General features: G+C 38.1%; 1 protein-coding gene across 1 annotated transcript in view; it reads left to right on the top strand.

Moving 5' to 3' along the window:
- GUCY2C (guanylate cyclase 2C) overlaps nt 1–12,185 on the top strand; it is an 83,350-nt gene that overhangs the window by 40,607 nt on the left and 30,558 nt on the right. Inside the window, exons 12-17 of the mRNA XM_017873408.1 lie at nt 78–183; nt 2,251–2,313; nt 3,215–3,286; nt 3,732–3,836; nt 10,049–10,135; nt 11,622–11,754. Coding sequence (XP_017728897.1) covers nt 78–183; nt 2,251–2,313; nt 3,215–3,286; nt 3,732–3,836; nt 10,049–10,135; nt 11,622–11,754 — 566 coding nt within the window. The remainder of the gene's footprint in view (nt 1–77; nt 184–2,250; nt 2,314–3,214; nt 3,287–3,731; nt 3,837–10,048; nt 10,136–11,621; nt 11,755–12,185) is intronic.

Raw genomic sequence — 12,185 nt, 5'->3', positions numbered from 1 at the left:
AGAACGAGACTCCGCCTCAAAAAAAAAAAAAAGAAAAAAAAAAGAAAACCTATTGACCGGTTTTATTCCTTTCACAGAAAATATAAAAAAGATTATGAACTTCGTCAGAAAAAATGGTCCCACATTCCTCCTGAAAATATCTTTCCTCTGGAGACCAATGAGACCAATCACGTTAGCCTGAAGGTAAAGCCTATCTTACTTGTTGAAGAAGGGGCGCAATTTGCCAGGTATTTGACAAGACTTAGCATTGCAGGATATGTGCCAAGTAGGGATAGTTGTTCTAGAAAGCAAGACTTAGATGCTTTCTAATTTCCAACTCTCTGCCTTCCCCTTGTTTCTGCATTCTCCTACATGTCAGCTAGTTAATCCAATGAGCACTCCCTGGAGGCTGAGATATGGTGTGTTCTCATTCTCAGCATCTGATCCAGAAGAGAAATACACATATAGGGAATTTGCCATGGAAGGGATGTAGGAATGGGCAGAGCATGTGAGTTCCCCTAAACTTTGGATGCTAATCTATCCATACTAAGGACCTGTGACTTGTCTTACTCATTCCTGAAGAAAGAGGCCTCCTCTGCTTATATTTGCTCACATTCACCTTCAACCAGGAAATAGCAGCAGCCAATAATAACTTACTCCATTTAGCACAGTCAATGCAGGACCTATGCTGTCTCATCTACTCCTCACAGGAACCCAAAATTAAGCTTTATCATCATAATTCTGCTGATGAGGAAACTGAAGGACAAAAGATTAAGAAACAGTGCAGGGACACATGCAACTAATGAGTAAGATTACTGTAAGTAATAATAGCTAACACTTACTGAGCACTTATAATGCACCACATGCATTAACCCATTTCATCTTCTCCTGAGCACTGTGAAGAAGCAGGATGGAAATTCCAGGAACACAGCTACAATTTAAACCTAGTCTGTCTAACTGCAAAGCCTGAGATTGTACCACATTCCATATACCATATAATTATCCTAGTTTTTATACCAAAGCATATTAAGAGAATATGGAGAGCCAAGACCTCCACAGATGGGAATTCGTGGACTCCTTCAGACTAGGGCCAAACCGATAGGGTATAGTGGGATTTGAGATGCTTCCCTGCTTAAAATCAGCAGGAATATAATTGCATTTGGCTTAAGTTTGTCTCTGGAACCTCTCTACCAGTTCTTGACTCTCCTTCCCAAGTCCTGCGTGCTGCCCTCTAATGGCTCCGATCCCCACCTAGCTATCCAAGGACCAGGTCTTCCCTTTTTTCAGAAATGTGACATGCTCCAATGTGACCCTCCTCCTGCTGAACCTCCAACAGAAAAATTCTATTCACAAAGACCAATCTGTCTCAGCTAAGTGTCAGGATGAAATCAATTTAACAGTAATTCACAGTCAGGTATAAACAATCTTAAGACTACTGAATTTCCAAAGAGATAATTTGTTGACCTAAATGACAAACTGGAAGTACCTAGTGTTAAAAGAAAAACTCTGGACAGACGAAATATAATTTATTTGAGCAAAAAGTGATTCATGAATTGTGTAGCACTCAAAACCAAAAGAGGTTCAGAAAGCTCCACCCCGCAGCACGGGCAGTGAGCTTTCATAGGTTGTACAAGGAGGTAAAGTCCACAAATAACTTGATTGGTTACAGCTAGGCATTTGCTTTATTTGGGCATGATCTGTTCAGTTAGCTCCTGTGATTGGCTGAAACCCAGCCATTTGTTACAAAAATAGACTCCCAAATCAGTTTTCAGTTTGCCTACATACTAAGTTAGGTCTGCCGTTTATAGGAACTCATAATACAAAGACAGTCTCATGCCAATGGTCTCCTGTCTATTTAATATAACACTAGGAAGAGGAGAGGGGACTTTCAGAAGGAGCGTGTGCACCTCTGTCTCTGTACAGCACCCGATGGGCTCCCACACGAGCCACCTCTGCACAAGTCCAGCCTTAGTGTCATTCCTCAAGCACCCCCCCCCCCGACTGCCTCAAAACCCCATATTTCATATTTTCTCTTTTGGAGTAAGCCCAAAACATGTGTCTCTGTATGTTTCCTTAAAATATAAATATTCCTAGAAGTATAATTCATCCATTTCTTGTCAGTTTCTGTGCAAAATGTTTATGAGTACAGATTTTATTCGTTCATCAGAATGAATGAGTCACCTGGCTAAGGAAACAAGTCTTTGGGACAGTAAACTCAAAGGAGGGAAGAGATACGGAGTTTCTGGAATAATTAGCCTTTTCTTGTGCCAGATCGATGATGACAAAAGACGAGATACAATCCAGAGACTACGACAGTGCAAATACGACAAAAAGGTGACCTCTCCCACTTCTCTGAACTCTCCACTGGGGTATGCTCGGGGCCTTCTGACCCCTCGTTGCCCCGGCCCCTGATGTCAGTATCACAATGACGGGAGTGCCCACTCTGTTCCCAGGGGCTATCCTTAGAGCTTCACAGGGATGGCCAGGGCCCTGCTTCTAGGGTTACAAAACTCACAGTCCTGGGGAAAATGGAAGACAAATAGAATGTTGGGGAAGGGTGGAATGTAGGAAGAAAAATGAAATATAAAAGATATTCAGAGTAGTCCAGGGCAACCCTAGTATTATATTTTGGCTCATTGCTGAGAAATACAACAATCTCATATGAGAGCTTTGCATCTTATTTCCATCCTTCCTTCTTCCCTCCCTCCCTTCTGCCTGCCTTCCTTCCATTTAGTCATTCTTAAAGAAACATTCAAGACTGAACTTACCATATCCCAGGTACTAGGCACCAGGGATACAAACATCAATCAAGGCCCGGCACAATGGCTCATGTCTGTAATCCTAGGACTTTGGGAGGCTGAGGCGGGTGGATCATTTGAGGCCAGGAGTTCGAGACCAGCCTGGCCAATATGGCGAAACCCCGTTTCTCCTGAAAATACAAAAATTAGCCGGGGGCATGGTGGTGCATGCCTGTAGTCCCAGCTACTGGGGAGGCTGAGGCATGAGAATTGCTTGAACCCGGGAGGCGGAGGTTGAAGTGAACCAAGATTGCACCACTGCACTCCAACCTAGGCAACAGAGCAAGGCTCTGTCTTTAAAAAAAAAAAAATCAATCAAATACTGTCACTGCTCTCAAAAGTTTACAGTCTAGTGAGACACACAAACAAACTTTTATAATATGCATGTAACAAGTTACACCACAACAGTTTCTCCTAAATTTCATTGATTTTTGCAGCGAGTGATTCTCAAAGATCTCAAGCACAATGATGGTAATTTCACTGAAAAACAGAAGATAGAATTGAACAAGGTATGTAGCCCTTACTTCAAACTCTTGAGAAATAACTTCACTCCATTTCTTCTAATCACTAAGGTTGCTGGTGGAGTAAGAGGCTGACCGAGAAGCCCTCAGGCCAAGAAATGGTGACTATATTTCTTGTTGAAAATTCTACCAAGAGATATTGGAAAGTGAGGTTGATGGCGTAAAAAATTCTGGAAATCTAGTCTTTCCTAGAAAGTGGACCTGATACTATTTGAAAGTAAAGTTTGTACTCAAGGCCTCTTACTGACAAAGGAAAGGTTGTTGAATGAGATTAATATAATGTGTGATAAGCAATGGGTACTGACATTCAATTTGTTAAGAGCAACACATCTTCTCAAAGATCTAAAAGAAAACACATTTTATTGGCATATTAATTTTTACTTTGGCACCCTGTTCTGCCTAATTTGCTTTGTAAACAAACATGTTCTTCTAGTTGCTTCAGATTGACTATTACAACCTGACCAAGTTCTACGGCACCGTGAAACTTGATACCATGATCTTCGGGGTGATAGAATACTGTGAGAGAGGATCCCTCCGGGTAAGAAACCATGGTCATTTCCAATTTTCTAATCATACAAAAATATTCAGCAGGACTTTAAATAAAAATATTTATCTAGTAAAATAATATTAAAGAGTGATCATGGAAAGTTGGTGGGGTCACAAGCTTTCCAGACTTTTTCTGAGATTTTTTCAATCAGTCTTATGTTTTTATAAACAAGCCAAAAAAATTCAGGAAAAAGATAATAGATTTAGAGAGGGGAGTAAACAGAGAATGGAAGTGGAAAAATGAGTGATTACTTCCAAATACATTTTATTTTACATGAATACTTGCTTTTGTATTAAAAGAGAAATGGATAATCATTATGATAGCACCAAATAAGCATTAGAAGACTTGGTCATCATTCTTGGTTCTGCTGCTGTCCAAATTATTACTCCACTCTTGGACTAAGGATCATCCAGGAGTTGCCAGATGAGGTCAGGTATTTGGACTGAGCAAGTCCAAAGCAAACAGAGAAACTAAGAAAAAAAGCAAGAATATTAGCTTTCACACTATCCAGTATAAACTCAAATCTACCCTCCAAGAAAAAATCGTAGGCCTAAATGTTACTATCTCTTTTAAAAATTCTTTCATGCTTGTTATTCTTACATCTGAGGTCTCTTTCTCTGGATTAATCCCTATGAAATGTAACAGTGGTATAAGGAAAAAGTGACACATTAAGCCATTAACTATATTTAGCACTTTGAGAATTCATTTGTTATATAGCAGAAGGGAAAGCAAGCCCATGAGGGACTAGTGTAATGGAATGTGGTAGAGAAATCTTGAGCAGGCAGCTGGCCAGGAGAATTAAGATCAAAGAGGAAAATGGTGCTAAGGTAGAAGTTCTTTAAAAATAATAAACAAGGCTGGGCACCGTGGCTCACACCTGTAATCCCTGCACTTTGGGAGGCCAAGGCGGGCGGATCATGAGGTCAGGAGATCGAGACCATCTTGGCCAACATGGTGAAACCCCATCTCTACTAAAAATACAAAAATTAGCTGGGCATGGTGGTGCGTGCCTGAAATTACAGCTACTTAGGAGGCTGAGGCAGAAGAATTGCCTGAACCAGGGAGTCAGAGGCTACAGTGAGCCTAATCGTGCCACCGCACTCCAGCCTGGGAACAGAGTGAGACTCCATTTCAAAAAAATAAAATAAAATAAATAATAACAATAACAAACAATTTAAGTATCCAATGCAAAATTTAGAAGAATCACTATAACATAAGGAAAGGAGGCTATTAAATATCAATCATTATAAATCAAATAAAATAGGATAGGATTTTAAAATGCGCTTGCAACTTAAAAAACAAAATTATTAAAACACACAAGACTTTCGCTTCTAGTTATTATTTTTAAAACAAACATGCAAATACACAAAATCGAGAATAAAAAAAGCAGTGAAAAGATGTTTTAATTGTGAAAGAATACTTCACGACTATTAAATTATAATCTTTAAAAAGGGAAACTCTCAGAAGCGATATAATCATGAAATCTGTTTCAAAAAAAAATTTAATTAGACCAATTCTGAATCAGTTTCAGGCAATAATAAGCCATGTGAAACCCTTTGACCAGGCTCTATTAATTGGTATTCTAAAATTTCTGTCTCATTGAAATTTAGAGTATGGTCTAGACCTCATGTGAAAAATATTTCTAATTTTGAAAGACCTGAAATAGTTATTGTTATTCCTAGAAATGTGTATTTATTTGATCAGTATCAATTAAAATGATCACTTTCATCATCCATTAAAACACTCGTGGTTTTTCGCCTATGACCTTTTGATTTGGTACAATAATATTGTTCCATTCATAGAATTAACCATATCCAATTGTTTGTGCTTTGCTTTTTGTATATACAACTGGCTTAGGATTTCTTTTATTTTATTATGTTTTTTCCTCTGTATTCACAACTATAGTTAGCCTTTGGTCAGATTTTAGTTTCAATCTCATGCTAACTTTGTTCAATGTTAAATGAGTTTGGAGTATGTTCATGTTTTTGTTTAACTTGAAAATAGTTTTTATATAGATAATGAGAATTACTTTTACTGAACTTCAACATTAGAAGAATTAAGCTGACTTTGGTATTTTCTCTATGGGAATTATCATTTCTTCTATGGCTATTAATGTAATATTGTGATATAGTAAGAAATATATTTTGTCTTCATTCTTGGTTCCTAAAACCCCTGTTGTTACTGGGTGGTGAGGGTGAGAAAAGCTCTTCTGTTATTTATAATAACCCCCTTTCAAACATACCTGAGTTATGCTACTTAAGATAAGATAGCCATGGAAGACTTCTCTGGCAAGATGACGTTAGAGTAAGACCTGCATGAAATGAAGCTGTGAAACCATAGCTCAGGGAAGAGGATACCAGGTTTAATATTTGCAACCTGTTCTCAACAAGGAAAACAACAATTAAATGGTGATATGCCACAGAATTCCCAGACCTCATTTCAGAAATAGTCCTAGGCTCCCCCATAATAACAACTCCTGTAGAGTTAGAAATAAAACAATACTTCCTTAACATTGCAAAGACTATCATAAAATAACAACTGACTTCATCTCTATTAATGCAAAGACTCCCCAGCCGCACCCTTTACTACTATTAGTTAACTTCTGAAATTCTAACCAAAGCACTAATGCATGAAACAGAAATAAGATATACAGTTATTGGAAGGTGTCAAGATAAATAACAAACAGAGAGTGGCTCTCTAAAAGAAAGATATTTATTTGGAAAAGAACACTGTAATGGGAATACGTATGCCATCATAAATTATGTGCCTATTCAGAGAGATAAAGGAAGACAAAGGATTTTAAGGGGGGAAAAAAAACAAAGAGGATTACATAATTGTTGTGTTACAAAGATCAGTAGCAAGGATGATGTCAGTCAGAGGTTGGACAGGCAGTTGTTGAGCAGATGTCCTTGTATAAGTATTTTTTGTGTGTGAGGTTGCGATGGCCTTTGTGGAAGGTTGAGGTTTCTGTAGTCTTTTGTGATAGTTTTTGTTATGAAGTACACAAGCATGACAACTGTTTTTCATGGCCTTTTCTGGCTGTATGTGTCAGGATTCTTTTAACATTTGTGACTCCATTCTGATTTTGACAACTTTCACAAAAGCAATAGTTTTTTTTTTTTTTTTAATTTAAAAATGAGGCCAGGTGTAATGGCTCATGCCTGTAATCCCAGCACTTTAGGAGTCAGGGCGGGGGCGGGGGCGGGACATGAGGTCAGGAGTTCGAGACTAGCCTGGCCAACACAGTAAAACCTCATCTCCACTAAAAACACAAAAAATTAGTGGGGCATGATGGTGGCCACCTGTAATCCGAACTACTTGGAAGGTTGAGGTAGGAGAATTGCTTGAACCCAGGAGGTGGAGGTTGCAATGAGCTGAGATCCCGCCATTGCACGTCAGCCCGGGCAACAGTGCGAGTCTTCAGCTCAAATAAATAAATAAATAAATATAAAGATATGATTGTTTACCTAGAAAATGCAAAAGCCTCAGTGTTTACCTAGAAAATGCAAAAGCCTCAAATACTAAAAATTATAAGAAATTTATATGACCAGAAACAAAATAAGTATATAGAAAATAATTTACATATATAATATGTATATCATGTAATTGGTCAGAATATACAACTCAAAAAATCCTCCTTAATATTTTTAACAAAAATATTTATTTGAAAATACTGAACGTGAAATGCAAAGAATCAGTTAAGAACACTGAAAGTTTTCTAAGACATTAAATAAATCTTAACAGAACTTAGTCAAGTTCTTAGATAGGAATCAATGATGTGCTGGAACTGGCTGGTACTAGCTCAGAGCTGACTGTTAAGTTATTCAAGAATTTGCCAGTCAGTGTTAAAGTTTTGGAAGCTGAAACCATTCAAGGTGGAAATATTTCACATCGTATTCAGCAAGCATATTATAAATCAGAGCTGTTGCTAACAGAGAGCCAGTTTACCGACACCCTATACCGACAAATTCACATTGAAAATGTATAAATTCTTCTGAAAACAACGAACTTGCAATCAAAGGCAAAGACTTTTCTTAATTAACAGAGATCATCAGAAATACATATATATACACACACACATATATATGAGCAATAATAACCAAAACAGTTTTGAAAAACAGAATGAAGAGGCCACTTGCTACAAAGTTATTATAATCAAGGCAGTGTAGTGACAGTTCATGAACAAGCAAATGATTTATGGAAGAAAAACATATGGGCCAGGAATACCATTAAGTATATGACAAATATAACTAAAGAAGAGTAATTTTAAAAATGGGTGCTGAGATAATAGGACCTTTTCATTCTCTCTTCCACAAAAGGTTCTTTTCCCTTGCTGTTCCCTCTTCCCAAAACACTTGGCTCCCTACTTCATTTGATCTCAGCTCATTTTGTATTTTTAGTAGAGACGGGGTTTCACTACATTGGCCAGGCTGATCTCGAACTCCTGGCCTCAAGCAGTCTGCTCGCCTCAGCCTCCCAAAGTGCTGGGATTACAGGCGCAAGCCATTTCCTGAAGGAAGCCATATTTAATCTTTATAACAAACCCCAGATTTTAGGGGTCAAATTCCCAGATTTTAGGCAATTTTTCATTGCACTTATCACAGTGACAATTTTATGTTTATTGGTCTGATTGTTTTATGAATGTCAGTTTCCTTCACCAGACTGTGCACACTTTAACAGGTCCCTTATAATCCCAGCACTAACACAGTCCCTGCTCTAGAGATAACACTCAATAATTTTAAGAAACAAATATGCAGGTCATCTATTAAAATTGCTCAGAAAAAACATATAAATCTGCATATACATTACGATCCCACTTTTATAATATTTATTACATATACTTTCCATATCTACATTAAAGAAAACTAGAAGAAAATACCAAAACGAGAATAAATTAGATGGTGCAATTAGCCATAATTTTATATTCTTCCTTTTTATATTGTACAATTTTTTTCACATTTTGTATAGTAAACATGTATTCCTTTTATCATCAAAACAGAATAATATGCTTTTTACAATTTGGCAGATGAGAACAGGGTAGGATGGGTGAATGGTGAGCTAAAGGGAGAGAAAGCATAGAAAAGAGTCTGTCTGCCCATAACTCCCCTCCATCAACTTGGCCTAGTACCCACAGCCCAACCAGCCTTACCTGAAATGATTAAGGACTTCAGACCCCTCCTTGGAAATTCTTGGTACGGTGCCTGAGTTAAAATTAAAAATCAAATTGGGCTTTTTCCTAAAATAAGAAACTATTGCTATCAGTTAGAGTCCTGTTTAGAGTTCTACCGTGAAGAACAGTTACGTATTAGCTTAATTAAAATCCTGCAACTTTGTAGAACCATCATCATATTAAAATAGTGACTTCAAAATTCCAGGTACAGGTGGGGCGTGGTGGCTTGCGCCTGTAATCCCAGCACTTTGGGAGGCTGAGGCGAGCAGACTGCTTGAGGCCAGGAGTTCGAGATCAGCCTGGCCAATGTAGTGAAACCCCGTCTCTACTAAAAATACAAAAATTAGCTGGGCATAGTGGCATGCACCTGTAATCTCAGCTACTCAGGAGGCTAAGGCGGGAGAATCACTTGAACCCTGGAGGCAGAGGTTGCAATGAGCTGAGATTGTATGCCAGCCTGGGCAACAGAGCAAGATTCTGTCTCAAAAACAAACAAAAAAGAAAAAAAAGAAAAAAATCCCAGGTCATACAATTCACAAAAAAATCCAAGATCTCTCTTATTGACAGAGGACTTAGTAAACTCTAAAAAAAAAAAAAACAAAAAAACAAAAAAAAAAGCAATTAAGCCAATTTATGTAACTGATTATGTGAGTAAAAACACAAGCTTAATGAAGGAATTTTCTTATAGCAATTGCCTGTTTTAAAACATGGGTCCAATTTAGATGAGGCAGAACAGGCAGGGCAGTCACTTGTTAAACAGTCTCCCAGCCTGCTGCTTATTCCTCTACACCTGTCTGATGGAAGAACTGAAATTTGGGGTGCTATGGGTACCTCCTGCTCATATCCAGGTGGCAAAAACCACCCAATGCTTCTTATGCAGAAAACAAAAATAGGTTCATGAAAACCCAGACAGTGGAATTCCAATTTGTTCCTGATCCTAAGGTCTCATAATTTGAAGTTCATTATTTGTTTCATAATAGTCTCTCCATAATATCCTTTCTTGCAACAACTTTTCTTCTTTTTTCCTATTCAGGAAGTTTTAAATGACACAATTTCCTACCCTGATGGCACATTCATGGATTGGGAGTTTAAGATCTCTGTCTTGTATGACATTGCTAAGGTAAGAGAAACACATACACAGAAAATATGAAAATTAAATATAAGAAAACAGATCTAACAAGTTATTCAACCTTCTGTGCATTGGTTTCTTCAACTGTAAAATGATAATAATAGCTATGTCATAGGGTTGTAGGATTTTAGGTTGTGAGGATTTTGTGAAATAATGCACATGCTTATAACAAGACCTGGTACAAGGAAATGTTCAATATACATCAGTTATTATTATGTTATTATATTCTTTGTAGTCTGGGTGTGGGGCACGCAGTTTCATAGATTTTCCAGAAATCGAAATCATATAAAACTACAAGAAGACAACTGGGCTGGGCGCAGTGGGTAATCCCAGCACTTTGGGAGGCTGAGGCAGGAGAATTGCTTGAACCCAGGAGATGGAGCCAAGATGGAGCCATTGCACTCCAGCCTGGGTGACGGAGTGAGACTCCATTTAAAAAATAAAAAAGACAACTGAATCCTCACTTTATAAGAGAAAATATTAAGTACAGGAAACCATCTTGCAGGAATCAATAATAAATGTGGACATGTATATTTTCAGACATGATAGGAAAACAGAAGTGGACATGAGTAACCAGTGCCTCATTCAAGAATGAAGAAAAGTTGGTTATGAGAAGGAGCTGTTTGATACAGTCTTAACTCACCTGAAAGTTATATGGGTGCAGAATCCATTTGAAAAATGCATTACGAAAATTGATTTGCCACACACATTTCACTCCTATGATCCAGGCTGAAAACCAGCTTCAGCTGAGACACCCTCTAACCACCAGAGAGAAGCACATCAGCCAAAAACAGGCTTCCTCTTTTTTACTTTTTTGAGACGGAGTCTCACTCTGTCCCCCAGGCTAGAGTACAGTGGCGTGATCTCAGCTCACTGCAACCTCGGCCTCCCAAGTTCAAGCGATTATCCTGCCTCAGCCTCCCGAGTAGCTCGGCCTCCCAAAGTGCTGGGATTACAGGCCTGAGCCATTGCAAGGGGCCAGGCTTCCCCTTTTGAAACAGAATGAATGAAACATTGTTTCAAAATAGGATGAAACCAATTCCACTTTAGGAAATAATCTAGCCTGGCATCCCTGCCCCTTTGGAAAGGCAAGGCACTATTATTTGTATGTTTATTTTAAATCCATGTAAAAAAGGACCAGAGACCTACTCAGGGTCACAGACCAAATAAGTGGTAAGCAGAAACACTTAAAAAAAAAAATCAACCCTTTGCCTCATATTATATACAACTACTTAAGCAGAGATTTTAGGCAATTCCCTTTTACTCTGTCATTTAAACAGACTTTGAAACTGGATATAATGTGTAGGCAAATATTAGGGCATCAGTAACATTAAAGTAAAAATAGTGGGACTAAAATTAAAACCTGATGGTGTGACTGTCTGCTGAAATGGTTTCCAAATGTCACTTTTTTCTTTAAAATAATGAAGCAGCTGAAGTGTGTCACATTTCTGTTTTTCTATCATCTGAAAAATTACAGGGAATGTCATATCTGCACTCCAGTAAGACAGAAGTCCATGGTCGTCTGAAATCTACCAACTGCGTAGTGGACAGTAGAATGGTGGTGAAGATCACTGATTTTGGCTGCAATTCCATTTTACCTCCAAAAAAAGGTCTGTAATGAATGAAGTGTTCACTAGTTTCCTGATTTTTTTTTTTCAAACCCATGTAGCATGGTCAGGAAATTGTAATACTGATCAGAAGATAAGCACTTAAAGCCACAAGAGACAACAGCTGGCTCATTCTCCAGAACTTCCCACTTGTCAGTCAACAAGTATTTCCTGAGTTAAACAAATGTCCTCCGTGGATTTCCTTCATCCGCGTGTCTCTTGATATCACTGAGAAATCATGAATAACTTAATGGCTTGCAGGATTTGAACTAGGTGAAAAAAATACAGAAGGTTAGAGCAGGAAAAGACCTTAGACATCATCTAATTTAACCTTTTTTCTTTATGGAGGACAGCACTGAGACTCAGATTTGTCCAAGAAGGTAGAGTACAAACCAGAAGACCGACTTCCCATTTGAGACATCATTCATTTATCT

The sequence above is a fragment of the Rhinopithecus bieti genome, unplaced genomic scaffold (genome assembly GCF_001698545.2).
Source record: "Rhinopithecus bieti isolate Rb0 unplaced genomic scaffold, ASM169854v2 scaffold_110, whole genome shotgun sequence".
Classification (NCBI taxonomy): Eukaryota; Metazoa; Chordata; class Mammalia; order Primates; family Cercopithecidae; genus Rhinopithecus; species Rhinopithecus bieti.
Note: the sequence above shows the minus strand (reverse complement) of the source record. Positions and strands in the feature narration are given on the sequence as shown.